This window comes from Aotus nancymaae, unplaced genomic scaffold (assembly GCF_030222135.1).
Source record: "Aotus nancymaae isolate 86718 unplaced genomic scaffold, 86718_ANA_hifiasm-v0.15.2.pri h1tg000036l, whole genome shotgun sequence".
Taxonomy (NCBI): Eukaryota; Metazoa; Chordata; class Mammalia; order Primates; family Aotidae; genus Aotus; species Aotus nancymaae.
In genome coordinates this window covers 93,282,178-93,301,219 of record NW_026988450.1, presented here as the reverse complement: position 1 = coordinate 93,301,219, position 19,042 = coordinate 93,282,178, and the positions used below count along the sequence as shown (strand labels likewise).

Genomic DNA, 19,042 nt, shown 5'->3' with positions numbered 1-19,042 from the left:
CTAGCCCTGCAGGGAGCATCCTCTCCAGGATCAAGGCCCCAAATGCTTGGGCAACCCTGGAGAGCAGGGATGGAGCCCCACAAACAAAAGTTTCTTCAATCTATGCACACACTCCCTGGTGCATGGTTTCAAAATGTCTTAGTGAGGTCAGGTTTTACTTCACTTACTGCCAGGTCCAAGCCTCTGTGCAGTGGAAAGGGCACCTAGGGAGGAACGGTGCCCAACGGGAGAGCTGAGGAGGAAAGGACACTGCCAGGAGGGCACTGGGCTCCTGTGGGAAAGGGTGAGGTGAGCATCATGGGGAGGGTGCTGTGGGTGTTCCCTGAAGGTGCCCTGGGCCCTTTGGACAGTCCTCACCCATACCACACCCACCATAGTACAGAGGACATCACTTCTCCCCGTAGTGATCTGTTTAGGACTGCATGATGACAACCACAAGCAGAATTTGCTTTGCTCTAGCAGCTAAATCGAGAGAGGCTGGAGGCTTGTGCCACAATTGTGCATCTCCAGGAATGAGATCTTGGCAGCTTCTTCCCACCCTTCAAGTGTCCTGTGGGCAGCCCGCCTGGCTAGCTGGGTGTGACAGGGTCCCCTGGTTCAGGCTCTGCCTGCTGTGCCACCCCAGGCTCACTCCAGGCCTCTGGACTGTCTTCCTCAAGCAGGATTCCTAGCCCCCCACCTGAGCTGATCTCCCTGCTGGAATGAGGGAAGGTGTCCTGGACGCTCACCCAGCCAGAAATGGGGGAGAATGCTCCCAAGGGACCCTAGCGGAGGTGGGTGGGTGTGAACAGGGGGGCCACAGCCCCTCTGCCATAGGCCAGACCACAACTTGGAGTGGGCCTGGGAGCTCAGAAGGTTGAGAAGACAGAGAACTAGGAGCCAGGAGCCTCTAAGAGCCACGGCACCTACCTCACAGAGGGCTGGGGCCGACAGCCGGCTGCACCTGGGCACCATGTCATACAGAGACCCATGAGTGCCAGAGCAACCACGGGACTGGGGTTTCAGGAACCGCAGTGATGGCTGCTGGGCACACACGGAGGAGGGCTGGCACAGAGGTCCTGGAGATGGAGGCTCTGCTGTAGCACAAACTGCCACACCCAGCTAATTTTTGTATTTTTAGTAGAGACAGGTTTTCATCATGTTGGCCAGGCTGGTCTCGAACTCCTGGCTACAAGTGATCCACCCGCCTCCCCCTCCCAAAGTGCTGGGATTACAGGCGGGAGACACCACGCCTGGCCCCTGTTGGCCATTTGTGCATCTTTTATAAAATGTCTATTCAGATCACTTGCCCATTTTAAAGTCAGATCATTACTATTATTACTTTTTTGCTATTGAGTTGTGTGAGTTTCTTATATATTCTGGTTATTCTTTTTCTCTTTTTTTTAAGGCAAGCAATTCTCCTGCCTCAGCCTCTCGAGTAGCTGGGACTACAGGCATGCACCACCACGCCCTGCTAATTTTTGTATATTTAGTAGAGACGGGTTTTCACCATGTTGGCCAGGATAGTCTCCATCTCTTGACCTCGTGATCCACCCACCTTGGGCTCCCAAAGTGCTGGGATTACAGGCGTGAGCCACGGTGCCCAGCCGGGTTTTTAGCTTGATGTAATCCCATTTATCTATTTTAGCTTTTGTTGCCTGTGCTTTTTTTTTTCTTTTATGAGATAGGGTTTCACCATGTTGGCCAGGCTGGTCTTGAACTCCTGACCTTGTGATCCGCCCATCTCGGCCTCCCAAAGTGCTGAGATTACAGACATTGAGCCACCGCGCCCGGCTGTTGCCTGTGCTTTTGAGATCTTACCCAAAAAATCTTTGCCCAGACCAATGTCCTGAAGCATTTCCCCAATGTTTTCTTCTAGTCGTTTCATACTTTCGGGTCTTACATTTATGTCTTTAATCTTTAATCCATTTTGATTTGATTTCTGTATATGGTGAGAGAGAGGTTTTTTGGTTTTTTTTTTTTTAGAGTCTCACTCTTTCACTTAGACTGGAGTGAAGTGGCACGATCTCAGCTCACTGCAACCTCCACCCACCCCTAGGTTCAAGCAATTCTCCTGCCTTAGCCTCCCAAGTAGCTGGGATTACAGGCGCATGGCACCACGCCCAGCTAATTTTTGTATTTTTAGTGGAGACAGGGTTTTGCCATGTTAGTCAGGCTGCTCTCAAACTCCTGACCTCAGGCGATCCATCCGCCTCGGCCTCCCAAAGTGCTAGGATTACAGGTGTGAGCCACTGGCCACTGCGCCCGGCCTGTTTGTTTTAAGACAGTATCTAGCTCTGTTGCCCAGGCTGGAGTGTGGTGGCATGATCTCGGTTCACTGCAACCTCCACCTCCCAGGTTCAAGCGATTCTCCTGTCTTGTCCTCCTGAGTAACTGGGGTTACAGGCGTGTGCCACCACACGGGGCTAATTTTTGTATTTTTAGTAGAGGTGGTGTTTCACCATGTTAGCTAGGCTTGTCTCAAACTCCTGACCTCAGAGATCTGCCCAGCTTGGCCTCCTAAAGTGCTGGGATTACAGGCGTGAGCCACTGTGCCCAGACATGATAGGGCTCTAGTTTCATTTTTCTGCATATCCTCAAAATGTATTTCCAGTTTTTCCAGCACCATTCACTGCCCTTTCCCCAGTGAATATTCTTGGCACCTTTGTTGAAAACTCAGTTGACTAATATATGGAATTATTTCTGGGTTCTCTATTTTATTCCATTGGTCTATGTGTCTATTTTTATGTTAGTAACATGCTGGGTTTTTGTTTGTTTTGGGGGTGGGGTTTTTTTTCAAGACAGGATCTCGCTGTTTCCCAGGCTGGAGTACAGTGGCATGACCTTGGCTCACTGCAAACTCTGCCCCTGGGTTCAAGACATCCTCCCAACTCAGCCTTCCAAGTAGCTGGGATTACAGGTGTGCACCACTACGCCAGGCTGATTTTTGCATTTTTAGTAGAAATGTTGTTTTGCTGTGTTGGCCAGGCTAGTCTTGAACTCCTGGCCTCATGTGATCTGCCCGCCTTGGCCTCCCAAAGTCCTGGGATTACAGGCATGAGCCACTGTGCCTGGTCCATGCTGTTTTATTATAGCTTTGTAATATATATATATATATATTTATTTATTTTATTTTATTTTATTTTATTATTATTATTATTATTATTTTTGAGACGGAGTTTTGCTCTTGTTACCCAGGCTGGAGTGCAATGGCACGATCTCGGCTCACCGCAACCTCCGCCTCCTGGGTTCAGGCAATTCTCCTGCCTCAGCCTCCTGAGTAGCTGGGATTATAGGCACGCACCACCGTGCCCAGCTAATTTTTTGTATTTTTAGTAGAGACGGGGTTTCACCATGTTGACAAGGATGGTCTCGATCTCTTGACCTCGTGATCCACCCGCCTTGGCCTCTCAAAGTGCTGGGATTACAGGCATGAGCCACTGCGTCCGGCCCTTTTTTTTTTTTTTTGAGACCGAGTCTCGCTCTGTCGCCAGGCTGGAGTGCAGTGGCCTGGTCTCGGCTCACAGCAGCCTCCGCCTCCCAAGTTCAAGCAATTCTCCTTCCTCAGCCTCCTAAGTAGCTGAGACTACAGGCATGCGCCACCACACCCAGCTAATTTTTTTATTTTTTAGTAGAGACAGGGTTTCATCATGTTGGCCAGGATGGTCTTGATCTCTTGACCTTGTGATCTGCCCACCTCAGCCTCCCAGAGTGCTGGGATTACAGGCATGAGCCACTGCACCCGGCCAAGTTTGTATTATATTTTGAAGTTAAGTAGTGTGATGCCTTCGGCTTTTTTTTTTTTTTCAAGATGGAATTTTGCTTTTGTTGCACAGGCTGGAGTGCAATGGCATGATCTCAGTTCACCGTAACCTCTACCTCCTGGGTTCAAGCAATTCTCCTTCCTCGCCTCTGAGTAGCTGGGATTACAGGCATGTACCACCATGCCTGGCTAATTTTGTATTTTTAGTAAAGATGAGGTTTCACCATGTTGGTCAGGCTGGTCTCAAACTCCCGACCTCAGGTGATCCGCCCACCTCGACCTCCCAAAGTGCTGAGATTACAAGTGTGAGCCACACTTGTAACTAGCCCAGCCTAGTTTTGTTCTTTTTGCTCAGGATTGATTTGGGCTGTTCAGCGTCTTCTGTGGTTTTATATGAATTTCAGGATTTTTACCCCTATTGCTGTAATTGCATTTAATCGGTAAATTACTTTTGGTAGTATTGTCATTTTCACCAGATTAATTCTTCCAATCCACGAACGTGGGATGACGTTCCATTTTGTGTGTGTGTGACCTATTTAATCTCTTTCGTCGGTGTTTTATACTTTAAGTCATTGGTTAAATTCATTCCCAGGTTTTGTTTTTGTTAGCTATTATAAATGGAATTGCTTTCTTGGTTTCTTTTTTTGGTAGTTTGTGGTTGGTATGTAGAAATGTTACTGGTTTTGACATGTTAATTTTGTATCCTGCAACTTTGTTTATTCTAAAGAATGTTTTGATAAAGGTTTTAGGGTTTTCCATATATAAAATGTTGTTGAATGCAAACAGGGACAATTTGTCTTCCTCATTTGGAAGTAAGTATTTGGATGTCCTTTATTTCTAGCCCACCCAGTTGCTCTGGCTAAAACTGCTGCAGTGCAGCTTTGAGAAGGCTGAGGTGTTGGGTCTGGGTCATGGCGGAGGGAATCCATCTAACCAGGTCTATGCCTGAGTCTCCCAGTGAGACACGAAACCCTCCCAGCAGGGTGGAGTGACCAGAAATGCCGCGAAAGAGGGTGGCACTGCCTCTGCGTCCAGTCCGCACCTGGCTGAGCTTACTGTCAGTGGTCTCTCCCCACCTTGTCTCAGGTGCTGCACAATAGAGGTTCAGAAGCTGAGGGGACCTGAGCTGGTACAGGGAGCGGGAACAAAGAGACAGAGAAACTTGTGAACATGACCCAGCAATAAGGGGTCTGGGAAGGTGAGCAGGAGTCCAGGCTCTGTGAACAGGATCCAGAGTAAATGGATGTCATTAGAACATCCTAAGAGATGGACCTATCCTAGATGCTTTGCAAATAGCTAGGGAGAGCGACAGAAGCTGCGAGTGAGTCCAGCTAGGTCGCAGGACTCTTTCGGTGCCACTTTGGCAGCCAGACACCTCCACGGCTGGCAACGCCCCTGCCCACTCGACCTGGCGGACCGTGCTTGGCTTGTGCTTTGGGCTGAATCCCACACTTGCCACAGGATCTGCACTCAGCCTGCGGCTCGGCCAGGCGTGCTATGACCTGCTTCCACCTTGGGTGCTGATGCCTGGATGAGGGGAACATGCTGACACCTGAAAAACGCAACCCCGGATCCCCAAAGGAGGTGTTATTCCTGCTGTTTGTGATGTGGGTGTGAAGGGTGCGTGCTGCACATCCGTTTCCAGCATGGGGCAAAGACTCGGAGAGGCACCTGCTGGGAGTTTCAGGCAATGGGACCCAGTGATGGGCATGTGGGCAGCTGCCCCAGGTGAAAGGGATCTTGGCACAGCTCCTGGTTTCCCAGGCTGGCCCTGACCTTCATGCTTTTCTGCCCATGGTGGAGACTTACAAGCTCCATGTCGGGGATGCTGAGGGACAAGCCTTCAGCCTCCCCCACCACGTCCCTGCCACTGCCCAAGGTTCTTGTTCTCTGGAGAGGTGGATCCAGCCCTCCCCGTCTTGGTGCCCTGCCAGGGCCAGGCTTCCCCTGGCTCCTTCTGCGGCCCAGGCACAGGCGGTGGGTGCACAGCCAAGGGAGCACTGGGCCTTGGAGGGGCCAGGCCTGCATGTTCCCACCGCCACCATGGAGTCTGACACACCAGTGGACCAGCAACTCAATCCTCCCTCACGTTCTCTTCACGTTAGGGGTGACAAGGTGCTCCCAGTGTGGCCAAGAGAATGCAGCACCTCAACCAGCTCTCCCTCTGGCCACACCCCTTCTCTCTTGGGCCACATTCTGAGCTGGCAGGGCTTTCTTCCTGGCCTCTGCAGGGCAGAGTGTAGCATGGTTCTCTAGAGAGATAGAACCAATAATGGAGTTTAAGAGAGGGGATTTCTTTTTTTTTTGAGACGGAGTTTCGCTCGTTACCCAGGCTGGAGTGCAATGGCGCAATCTCGGCTCACCGCAACCTCCGCCTCTTGGGTTCAGGCAATTCTCCTGCCTCAGCCTCCTGAGTAGCTGGGATTACAGGCATGCGCCACCATGCCCGGCTAATTTTTTGTATTTTTAGTAGAGACAGGGTTTCACCATGTTGACCAGGATGGTCTCGATCTCTTGACCTCGTGATCCACCCACCTCGGCCTCCCAAAGTGCTGGGATTACAGGCGTGAGCCACTGCACCCAGCGGGATTTCTTTTATTTTTAATTTTTTGGAGACAGTGTCTTGCTCTGTCACCCACGTTGGAGTGCAGTGGTGCAATCTTGGCTCACTGAGCCTCCACTTCCCAGGTTCAAGCGATTCTCCTGCCTCAGCCTCCCAAGTAGCTAGAATTACAGGCAGCCACCACCATGCCCGGATAATATTTGTATTTTTAGTAGAGACAGGGTTTCACCCAGGCTGGTCTCGAACTCCTGTCCTCAGGTGATCTGCCCACCTCTGCCTCCCCAAATGCTGGGATTACAGGCTTGAGCCCCCGAGCCCAGCCAGAAGAGTGTTTATTAGGGGAACTGGCCCACACACTTATGGAGGCTGAAAAATTCTCCCACGGGCTGTCTGCAAGCTGGAGACCCAGAGAAGCCATTAGTGTGGCTCAGTCCAGGTAGGAAGGTGGGAGAACCAAGGAAGCCCGTGGTTTAACTCGCATTCTGAGGCTGACTGCTGGAGCCCTGGGAGGCCTCTGTGGCAAGTCTTGAGTCCAAAGGCTGAAGAACCTGGAGTCCTGATGTCCAAGGACAGGGGAAGATGGGTGTCTCCCTCCAGGTAAGAGATAATTCGCTCTTCTCTTTGTGTTCCATCTGGGCCCCCAACCAACTGGATGTGCTTGGCCACACTGAGGGCAGATCTTCACTGAGTCCAACAAAACTTCCTCACACACTCAGAAACAATGCTTCACCAGCTGCCAGATGCAGTGGTGTGTACCTTAGTCCTAGCTATTCAGGAGGCTGAGGTGGGAGAAACTCTTGAGCCTGGGAGTGCAAGGCTGCAGTAAGCCATGACTGCACCACTGCACTCCAGGCTGGCTGGCTGAGAGAGATCCTGTCTCAAATAAATAAAAATAAATAAATAAAATAAATAAATGAATGAATGCTCCACCAGCCACTGAGTCTTTTCTTTCTTTAAAAAAAACAGGGTCTCACTCTGTCACCCAGGCTGGAGTGCAGTGGTGCTGTCATAGCTCACTGCAGCCCTGACCTCCCAGGCTCAACCCATCCTCCCACCTCAGCCTCCTGAGTAGCTGGGACTACAACCTAGCAACACATGCCACCATGCCTGGCTAATTTTTTAATTTTTTGTAGAGAAGTTTCACCATGTTGCCCAGGCTGGTCTCAAGCAAACCTCCTGCCTTGGCCTCGCAAAGTGATGAGATTACAGGCAGGAGACATGGCAGCCTAAGGCATCTTCTATCCCGAGTCAGCTTTACACCACCTGAAACTCACCACCACGCAGTGCCTGGTGCTGAGACCTGGCTGTGCCAGGCTGCATGTGTGTCTACGGCATCCCCTTTGCTCTGCTCTTTGGGGATTGAGCATAGCTGCCCCCCCTCCCTCCCTTCTGCCAGCTCCGGGCCATTTCCCAAAGGTCCCAGGAAATGGTGGCTGATGCTGATTCCTGAGGCCACACCATGGGCCACTGGGTGCCCTTTCCCTCCCCGCTGCCCAGCTGGAGCAAGAGGCCGAGCGCTCCAGGTGAGAGCTGGCTCTTTATCAAGACTCTGCTGCACCTTCAAGACGTGGCATTCGAATTTCTGCGCTGCGGCCGCGCCCGCCTGTGCAGGCTTCCCGTGTGAATCCTCGGACCGTCGTTCCCGACGTCAGGAAGCCCAGCGCGGCGCCCGCCTGCCCTCCATGTCCCCTCGGCGCTCGCGGCCGTGCACCTTCTGGTGCTGGATGAGGGCGGACAGGCGGCCGCAGGCCCTCCCGCAGGAGCAGCACCGGTACGGCCTCTCGCCGCTGCGGAGCCGGTAGTGCTCGTTCAGCGAGTAGCTCCTGCGGAAGGCCTTGCCGCACTCCGCGCACGCGAACGGCTTCTCGCCCGTGTGCAGGCGCAGGTGCAGCAGCGGCAGGGAGCGGTGTCGGAACGGCTTCCCGCACACCGGGCACTCGTGGGGCCGGCCCCCGCCTGTGGCCTCCGCGCCACTCCGAGCAGGGCGCCCTGCCCCACGCCGCCGTCCTGGAGGCCCTCCTCGGCGTGCAGCCAGTGATGCTTCAGGAGCAAGGACCCCCGGGTGAAGCGCCGCCCGCACCGCAGGCACCGGTAGGGCCGCTCCCCGCTGTGGACACGGCCGTGCTCGCTGAGGGCGAACCTGCGGCAGAAGGTCTTGCCGCGCTCGCTGCACTTGTAGGCCTTCTCCCCGGCGTGGAACTTCCGGTGCCGCAGCAGCCGGGAGCTGCGGCTGAAGGTCTTGCCGCACTCGCTGCACGCGTGAGGCCGCTCGTGGGTGTGGACGCGGTGGTGCGCGGCCAGCTGCGTGCTCTGCCGGAAGGCCTTGCCGCACTCGCCGCACTGGAACGGCTTCTCCTCGGTGTGGGTCAGCTGGTGCCGCAGCAGGATGGAGCTCCACCTGAAGGCCTTCCCGCACTCCGGGCACTGGAAGGGCTTGGCGCCAGTGTGGACGATCTGCTGCCTGAGCAGCAGGGAGTTGTATCTGAACGCTTTGCCGCACGCGCACCTGTAGCGCGGAGCTGAGCTCCCTATGGGCCGGCCCAGCTCTTCTTGCAGAACCCCTGGGGAGGCGCTGCGCTCCGGAGCCCCGGGGCTGGGGGTTTGCTTCTCTGACCCGTCCTCAGGACCACTATGCGGGTGGGATGGTGCGGGGTCCTCCTCAGGGAGGCACCCCCACACCGTGCCTGAGGGTCCTGCCTGCCTGGAGAGCTTTCTCTGCAGAGGAGACTCCATGATCCCAGCCTCCATCCTGGAATCTGAGAGAAGGAACAGAAAATGGAAGGACGATCCAGCCTCTATACTCACAAACGAACTTACTGCTTGAAGACAGAAACTTTTTATTGCCAAGTCTTCCCCCCACACCCAGGTTTACTGAGGTATAAATGACAAATAAAACTTGTATACAGGAGGCTGACGCAGCAGAATTGCTTGAACCCGGGAGCCTGAGGCTGCAGTGAGCTGAGATCGAGCTACTGTACTCCAGCCTGGGCGAAACAGTGAGACTCTGTCTCAAAAAACAAAACAAAACAAAACAAAACAAAAACCCTAGGCCATGCCTGGTGGCTCACGCCTGTTACCCCAGCACTTTGGGAGGCTGAGGCAGGTCCATCAACTGAGGTCAGGAATTCAAGACCAGCCTGACCAATACGGTGAAACCCCATCTCTACTAAAAAATTACAAAAATTAGCCAGGTGTGATGGCGTGTGTCTGTGGTCCCAGCCACTCAGGATGCTGAGGCAGGAGAATCACTTGAACCCAGGAGACAGAGGTTGCAGTGATCCGAGATTGCGCCACTGCACTCCGGCCTGGGTGACAGAGTGAGACTCCGTCTCAAAAAAACAAAACAAAAAAACAAAAAAACAAAACTTGCATATACTTTTGTTGTACATCATGATTCAATAAATATCTACACTGAAATGATACCACAATCAAGTGAAGACAGTCTTTCTTAGAGGTGTAGGGAGGTTTAGGCTGGGCACAGTGGCTCACGCCTGTAATCCCAGCACTTCGGGAGGCTGAGGCGGGCGGATCACCTGAGGTCAGGAGTTAGAGACTAGCCTGGCCAACACGGTCAAAACCCATCTCTATTAAAAATATGAAAATTAGCCAGGCGTGGTGGTGGGCGCCTATAATCCCAGCTACTTGGGAGGCTGAGGCAGGAAAATCACATGAACCTGAGAGGCAGAGGTCGCAGTGAGCCGAAACCGCGCCATTGCATGCCAGCCTGGGCAACAAGAGCAAAACTCCATCTCAAAATAATTGAATAAAAATAAAATCAGAGTTCAGGTGAGAAGGGAACAAAAAGGCTAATAATGGTTGCAGCACTGTGGCAGGCTGGCTCGGGGGAGCCCACAGGAGAGGCCCCAGTGCTGACAGGGAAGAGAGGCCAGGCAGGAGGTGCAGGCTGCACCACATCGCACAGCCTCAGAGTTCACCCAGGGTTCATTCACTTAGCAAACATGTCTGGGCAGGTGCCTACAGCAGGTGCCTACACAGATCTCTAGGACTGGGGGACTCCTCCCCAGCTCAAGGTTCTTTCTACAGCCTCCACTGCCCTGAGCTCAGTCCCTGGCACGTGGGTCATGAGGAACTGAGAAAATCAAAGCAACCCAAGGGTAGTGCCCACTGTGTGCACAGACCGGGCCCCTGACACCTTGGGTCTTCATGCTTAAGTTACTTTTGACCTTAGAACTACAAGCAAGGCAGGGCCGGGCGCGGTGGCTCAAGCCTGTAATCCCAGCACTTTGGGAGGCCGAGGCGGGTGGATCACGAGGTCAAGAGATCGAGACCATCCTGGTCAACATGGTGAAACCCTGTCTCTACTAATACAAAAAAAATTAGCTGAGCACGGTGGCGCGTGCCTGTAATCCCAGCTACTCAGGAGGCTGAGGCAGGAGAATTGCCTGAACCCAGGAGGCGGAGGTTGCGGTGAGCCGAGATCGCGCCATTGCACTCCAGCCTGGGTATCAAGAGCGAAACTCCGTCTCAAAAAAAAAAAAAAAAAAAAAAAAAGAACTACAAGCAAAGCATTTAGTAGTAAACCTGGCCCTGCAGTGAGGAGCTAAACACACACAGCTCCCACGTCAGAGGGGACCTGCACAGAGGCCAGGCCGCACTGGCAGCCACACAACATGCCCTGCAGTGTGGCAGCAGCCCAGGCCTTCCAGGGCCTTGGACTCACCTCTGCACAGGCTGGTTTTGGCCCCTCTCTGTTCAGCCACCTGCAGAATCAAGGCTCCTGGCTCCTCTCCTTGCTCCAAGAGGGAGATCAGTGCTGGTTTGGCAACAAGAAAGCCTAAGCTCAGAGAGGGAAAGGTCTTGGGAGCACACAGGGCTTGGAGTGGATACAGGACGCCGGGAGGCCACTGGGAGCACAAGGGCTTGGAGTGGGTGCAGGAACATCCACTGTCCCGTAAGGGGGCAGCTAGGTGGCCGACAGGAGGTGGGGGGGCCTGCCCCAGGACAGAACTAAGGCTGGGCAGTAGGTGCCCAGCAGGGAGTAGAGAGGGACTCCTTGGGGAGCCTCCAGCTTCCTCTCAAAAATGTGTCAGACTGCGAATCTGAAATGGAACCAACTTCCCTTTGAACCTAACATAGAAGCACCTCCCGGCCCCAGGACCAAAGGCAGAAGCCCTCACCTAGCGAGGCCAAGTTCCTATAGTTCTCCAGCATCACGTCCCTGTAGAGCACCTGCTGCTCGGGGGCCAGGCAACTCCACTCTATCCTCGTGAAGTACACAGCCACATCCTCGAACACAACAGCCTCCTGCAACCACATACTCTGCTATTCAGACAGTCCAGGGCTCAGCGAGAACCCAGCAGATGAGGAACATTTGGGTGATCTGCTAGAGGCCTCTCCTTGCTGGACACTGCTGCATCCACAGGGCCCAGCAGAGACAGTGCAGCCCAACACCCCCGAATGAGCGGCCTCGTCCTCAGCAGAAACCCCAGAGAGGAAGAGGGGAAAACTGAATTTGGGGGAGGGAGAGAGAGTTACCAGCAAAGAGGTCCCAACCTTGGCCTCACCCCTCTCCATGGGCTATCAGGGATTTGGGGAAGGAGCGCCTGCACTGGTGGGGGCATCCCCACCCTCTGGGTCTCAATTTCCAACACCAGCAGAAAGTCAGCATCAGGAGAGGGGGGATGGGCTGACTATTCACACCAGGAAGGAGACCGGCACTGGGAAAGGACAGAGACCCTGCCCTCAGTGGCTGAGCACAGAAGCTCAGGGGCCCCAGGAAGCCCACTTCTGCCCAAAGCCAGGAAGCATTCAGAAGAGCCATGTGTGAGGCCTGGCCATAGAGGAAGGAGGCCGTCCTTGGCTTGCAGACTCCATCTTGTGATGTGGGTGGGTGTGAGGCTCCCTGGAAGGTTCTCAGAGCTGAAAAGCTGAGGCTGGGGTGAAGCAGTGTCCTGGGGCAGCAGACAGGCTCAGAGGGGGTGCTCATCTGGGGTCCAGGCATCGGAAGTGCCATCACTATTCCAGGGTACCCTCTGTGGAGGAGCAGGTGCCAGAGACTGCATGCTGAGGGAACATACAGCTGTAAGTGGAAGGAGTCCAGGCCTAAGGCCCTACTGCCCCCAAAAGGCCCCTCCAGATCCAGAAGGGAGCAGGAGAGGGCGAGACGCTGCGGCAACTACACCAGTCACCTCCTTTATGTCTCGAGGAGAAGCTGCACCCAAGACCTGCCCACCCACTCCTTTGTTTGCTGGCTGTCACCTTCCAGAGAGGCCGTCTGTGACCACCCTTTTTAAAACTGCCACCTCCCCTACTGCCTGGTAATTACTCATCCTCACTCCGTGTTTTATTTTTCTCCATAGCACTATGCCATCTGACATGACAAGCTAAATTCTTTGCTCCTTATCTGCCTTTTCCAATTAGACAAGGCCTCTGGTCTGTACCTCTAGGGCCTGAGGATGGGTGTGGCACACAGCGAGTGCTCAGAAAGGATTTATGAAATGAACAAAGGGATCTCTGACAACAGAGATCTGCAACCAATAAAACCATGTTGTGGGAACATCAGAAAACATTCTTGCATTTTGCTACATGAAACACGCAGACTAACCAGAAAAATAAACCTGGTAGCATAAAACCCTAGTTCTCTCTGGATCATAGAATTACTGGTGGTTCCTGTTTTTCTCCTATTTTTCTTTTTTTGACAGGGTCTCGCTGGAGTGCAGTGGTGTGATCTCAGCTCACTGCAGCCTTAACTTCCTGGGCTCAAGCAATTCCCCTACCTCAGCTTCCTGAGTAGCTGGAACTACAGGTGCATGCCACCACACCCAGCTACTTTTTTTTTTTTTGACTATTACAAAAGTTTATTTAACAAAAAGTCTAGGCCGGGCGTAGTGGCTCACGCCTGTAATCCAAGCACTTTGGATGTCAAGGCGGGAGGATCACCTAAGGTTGGGAGTTCAAGACCAGCCTGACATGGTAAAACCCAGTCTTATAAAAAAAAGTCTAGTATGAAATGTACATGACCTAATTTTCACATCATAGTAAAACAGGCCCTATGGGGAGAGTACATGGGTTTCTCTGAACAGCCATTATTTATACTGGTTCCAAGGCTTAAAGTGATGGTACTATTTCCTCGTATTACCACCATTCCAATGTTGTTCTGTTGCCCACCAGTCACCATCTCCACACATTCATCTATCACAAGATTCATAAAGGGATCAAATCCCCGCAATACTCCTTGGACATGTCTGCCACCATTTAATTTCAATAACTTCTTGTCCATAAATTTTTTCAACTCGGGAGAGTGAGCTTTGCTCATCATGGCTACTCTGCAGGCTCACATATGCTTTGGAACGGCCCAGCTAATTTTTTTTAAGTTTTATTAGAGATGAGGTCTCACTATGTTGCCCAGGCTGGTCTTGAATTCCTGGACTCAAGTGATCCTCCTGCCTCGGTCTCCCAAAGTTCTGAGATTACAGGTGTGAGCTACCGCATCTGGCCTCTGTTTTTCTAACTTAAGTTTTGTTTTGTTTTTTGAGACTGAATCTCCCTCTTGTTGCCCAGACTGGAGTGCAATGGTGTGACCTCGGCCATCATAGGAGGATCCCTTAAGCCCAGGAGGCAGAGGTTGGCAGTGAACTGAGATCGTGCCACCACACTCCAGTCTGGGCGACAGAGCAAGACCCTGTCTCAAACAAAACAAAACAAAACAAAACAAAACAAAACAAAACAGTAATTTTGCTCTAACCAGACGTATACAGAGTAGGCATGAGCCCCTGGTCTCCTCACTCTTCCCTTCAACAGACACTTGAGCTCCTGTGTTTGAGTGAAAGTCTCCGGGGTCTCCTTTTCTGTAGAGCTGGAGCCCTTTAAGTAGCTGCCACTTTGTAAGGAGACGTTTCCCATTAGGCATCAGTTGACAAAAAGTGTGTGTTTAGAGGCTAGGCATGGTGGCTAATGCCTGTAATTCCAGCACTTTAGAATGAGAAGGGCAGATCATTTGAAGTCAGGAGTTCGAGACCAGCCTGGCCAACATGGGGAAACACCTTCTCTACTAAATATACAGAAATTAGCCAGGTGTGCTGGTACATGCCTGTAATCCCAGCTACTTGAGAGGCTGAGGCAGGAGAACTGCTTGAACCCAGGAGACAGAGGCTGCATTGATCCAAGATTGTGCCACTACACTCCAGCCTGGGTGATAGAGTGAGGGTCTCTCCCAAAATAAATAATAACAATAATAAATAAAGTGTGCGTTTAGAAGCAGGACGGCTGCTTAGTCACAACGCTGTTAAGTGATATTTGGCAGCAGAGTCCTTTTGGCATGTTAGGGTATGAAGGGTGATGGGGGAAGGTCAGACAGACTCGTGAGTCACCCATGAACAAAGAGCTCGGACTGCAAACGCATGGAAAAACAGAGCCCACACTCGACGTCTGTCCAGGGCGGTCTGTGGCAGGACCTACCTGGGTGAGTGCGATTGCCACATGTTGTCCTCCCCCCACCAAGGCAACCAGAGTATCTCAGGGTACGAGGCTGCCAGAAGACTTGACCCTCTGACTCCTCAACACACCACCCTCCACTGTGGTAGGAACCGCAACCTGGGACTAGGGTTGGTCTAGGACTAGCAGGGGGTAAGTTACCACTGTTGTTTTTTCTTTGTTCACGTCTGGGGAGTGCATGTCCTAGTTAGAGGGTAAAAAAACCTGCTTTTAGTTCTATCTTTGGAATTAGGAAATGAATCTTCAGTCAGATTAAACAGCACTGGTAATCGCACAGTGATATGACAACAGATCAAGTTGTTGCTTTAAGTGCTGAGAGAGAAAATGTCAAGGGGAGGAGGGTGCTCATTTAGACGGAGGACCACAAGAAATGTTACCGGGGGAAGTAATATTTAACTGGGGTCTGGACGACTAGGAGGGGTCACCTCCCTCCATACGTACAATAAACGCTGCTCCTCAGGGACCTGGGTCACCCCGCTCACTATGTCGCAGATTTCAGTTTGTTAACTCTTCACTGAGCCGCCCTGACCGCCGAAGTTACTGCCTGTTACACTAACGTCTCACCTCTATTACAATTCATGCCCCAACCCGTGGAGAGCAAAACCGCGGAGGGTGAACGAAGGCTGCGGGGAGGAGCCCGCCGGCGGCAGGAGGCCTCGCGGCAGAGCCTGGTGCTCCCCGGAGCAGCCCCACCTCACCGGGACTCCCGCTTGCAGCCTCCTCTCCGCGCAACAGTCCGGGTCGGCGAAGCGGGTCTGGGGGACCCCGCCGCACGCCCCAGACCACAGCCGGCACGGTCGCCCTAGGGAGGGTTCAGGACCCACGGCGAGCGGAGGCGGCAGTGCCGGCTGCGGGTCCGCTCCCTGCCGAGCTCCGCTCAGGCCCTGCGGGGGCCACAGCCTCTGCCGGGCCGGGCTCCGAGGACACCACACAACCCTTCAGTCCCCGCCCCGCAGCAGGGGCCGCCTCACCCTGAGTCGCCGGGACAGCGCGAGGAAGAGCGCAGGGCTCAGGGCGCTCAGGCTCCGGTTCCGGCCCCGCCCCCGGAAACGGCCGCTGCGCCGCTCTGGGAGGCCTGGAGGACCGCGCGCCTCGATGGCGCTCGAGTTTAGACGCCTTCTAGCTGCAGCTCGGGGCGCGCGTGGGGGGTTCCGGGCGAGACCGGGTCTCAGCCCCAGGCCCGAGGGGCGCGGAAGGGCGGAGGCGTTCTCGGCGCTCCGTTTCCCCCCGAACCTGGGTGGGCTGCGCGGGTTGGGGAGCAGGGCGTGGGATCGACTCCTGGACCCGCAGTAACGGCGGAGCGGGGGCATCGGGCCGGGACCGGTCTCTTATAAATGTATGACATTGTTTGACATGACTTTTTTTTTTTTTTTTTTTTTCAGATGGAATCTCGCTCTGTCGCCCAGGCTGGAGTGCAGTGGGGTGATCTCGGCTAGATTCTCCTGCCTCAGCCTCCCGAGTAGCTGGGATTACAGGCGTCCGCCACCACGCCGGCTAATTTTTGTGTTTTTAGTAGGGACGGGGTTTCACCCTGTTGGCCAGGCTGGTCTTGAACTCCTGACCTCGGGTGATCCACCGCCTCTGCCTCCCAAAGTGCTGGGATTACAGGCGTGAGCCACCTCACCTGGCCAGTTTCTGGAATCTTGAAGTGTCTCTGCTGCTCCCTCTGATCACTCTCAGACCACCTCTCCTGTCTGAACCCAAGGGTGCCCATTCTGTGACTTCTAACAGCCCTGTGATTTTTGTAAACACATTTGTGTGCCCTTTGTATTTACTAATTTAATTCATGATAATCCTATCAAAATACTACTGTTCCCATACTAAAATGAGGAGAGCATAGTGTCCCTGTTATTTACCAAGTTCTCCTTTCCTTTCCTTTTTTTTTTTTTTTTTTTGAGACGGAGTTTTGCTCTTGTTGACCAGGCTGGAGTACGATGGTTCAATCTCTTGCCTCAGATCTCAAGCTAGAGATAGGGTTTCTCCATGGTCACGCTGGTCTGGAACTCCTGACATCAGGTGATCCGCCCACCTGTAATCCCAGCACTTTAGGATTCCAGGCATGAGCCACTGCGCCTGGCCAAGGTCTCATCTCTTAATTAACAGAGCTGGGATCCAGCCCACAGACCTGGCTTCAAATCACACTCATTCTTTTTAATTGAATAATTTAATTTTTTTCAAGTCACATATTCTTTAGCCACTAAACTGTGTTGTGAAACCATCATGCAAGTGGGAGAAACAGTTCAAGAAACCCTGTGTGCTGAAAAATGTCCACTCACCTCTATAGAGATGGTTTCACAAACTCTTTAGGTTTTCAGATCCTCTGAATTGCAACCCAACCCTGGGAGAAGCTATGAGGCCTAAAGAAGGTAAGGGACTCGTCCAGAGCTATAGTTGGTTGGGAGCAGGGTCAGATTTGAGCACAAGACAGACCAGGAACCATCATTTTTCTTCCTGGTGGGGCAGGCAGAGAAGGACACATCAGTTGTGGGGGTTGAGGGTGCAGGCAGATAATGCTGGTGGGGGAGGGGAGCCAAGCTGAGCAAGACAGAGGATCACGGTTTTTCATGTTTATACCAAATTACTCCTGCATGTATGTGACAATAAATATCTGAAGAACAATTTCAAAAGGAAATAAAGAATTTCTAAGAATAAAGTTTGAAAAGCAGGTTAGGGGTGACTTCAGATGGCCCAAGACGCCAGGCCTCCAGAACAAGCAGAGGCACTGTGTCGGGGAGGGCCTAATCCTGGCCCAAGAAAGATGGCTCCACCCCAGAAGGCTGGAAAACCCCATGTCCAGTGCTTGCTGCCTTGCCCGGAGTGGCTATCAAGTGACCCAGAACTGCAGAGCCTTGCTGTATGCCAGGCTGGGTGGCCTCACGTGAAAAATAAAGCCCAGTCATATAGTCCTTAGGACTGGGGTGGATGCTGGCAGGGCCATGTCTCTTCGAGCCTTAAGGCGTCCTGGTCAGCTTCCTGGCTGCACCTAGGGTCCTGGTAGTTGCATCTCATCACAGAGACCCATGAGACAGCCTCTGTGTCCGAGCACTCTTCTCACCTCTATCCCACACCAACTCTCGTGCTCCTCTGGAGTAAAAGCAGATTTGTTCAGGAGTGAGGCACAGGCTGAGCCCGTGGGCCAATTTTGGGCTGACCCCAGGACCCCTCACCCTACCGCCGAGGTCCAGTCCTGCCCCTCAGTCCCTACCTGGCAGCTAGCTCCTCCTCGGTCCCCCTGCCGACCCTAGGGAGGGCTTCCTGCAGTAGCCCCTCCTGTCCCCTGTGAGCAGCAGCGGCGACAGGACACCCCTTCCACCGTCTCCTGTCTCTCTCCTGCCCACTGGGCCCGTGCCCTCACCTCCTTGCTGCCTCCCGATCCACGGCACCCTGTGCTCCACAGTGCTCACTTAGCCAAGGACTCTCTCCTGAACAACCTCTTCCCCGCCCCGGCCTCGGGGTCTCACCCGTTAGGGGCCCGATTCTGCGAAGCTCCTCTCCACAGCATTTGCCGCTGGACACCTCCAGCCAGGCTCTTTCCAGCTGTGGAGGCCCCCACAGCCCCTCCAGCCACCTCTCCCAGTATCCGTCCTCTCCGCAGCAGGTGACCCAGTCCCGCCCGTTCTTCCTCGCCCTTGGGACCCCACGGCTTGGCCTCCCCACTTTTGGGAAGGATCCCCGGGCTCCTCTCCTCGACGTTCGACCTCTCCAAGGGCCTACAGTGGACAAGGTCCCCGCGTGCAGGAGCGCCCGTTCACCAGGGAGACGGACATTTGCCACCTGCAAACCACGACGTTCCACGAGTGGGTCCGCGCGCCTCCCCTGCCCATCTCCTGCTCTGCACCAGCAAGAACCCCGTCCGCCTACACGGAAGCCCCTCACCAGACCCCGTAGCCCGGAGTGCGTCGCTCTGTGACACCCTAGACAGGTCACTCAACCACTTGGCGCCTCCTCGGCCACTCAGAGAACACTTGTCCTTCTACAGACCCCTGTGAAGACCTAGCATTCCTTCGCCCTCCTTCTGGGGCCACGCACACCAGGACTCCGCGTTGCGCCTGGTCGTGGGCCCAGGTGGCGAAGTAGGCGGGGCCTGTGGCCGCTGGTGACTACAAGCCCCGGCGTGCACCGCGCTCGGCTGGCCGTGGCGCGCCCGGAAGGTGTCGCGGTTCTGGGCCCCGCCCCGGAAGATAAGGCGGCTCGCCAACGCCGTGTTTCCTCTTTCGGCCACGCTCGTGAGCAGGTAGGTAGTGCTTGCGGCCCTGCGGTATCGGCACTATCCGCCGCCATCC

General features: G+C 53.8%; 1 protein-coding gene across 1 annotated transcript; it reads right to left on the bottom strand.

Moving 5' to 3' along the window:
* Window positions 1-7,953: 7,953 nt before the first annotated feature.
* On the bottom strand, window positions 7,954-15,793 carry ZNF517 (zinc finger protein 517). The gene is given in 5 exon segments (XM_064384738.1): window positions 7,954-8,255; window positions 8,258-9,061; window positions 10,987-11,100; window positions 11,444-12,329; window positions 15,731-15,793. Coding segments are annotated over 4 exon segments (1,359 nt in total). The 5' UTR covers window positions 11,583-12,329; window positions 15,731-15,793.
* Between the last annotated feature and the right edge of the window lie 3,249 nt (window positions 15,794-19,042).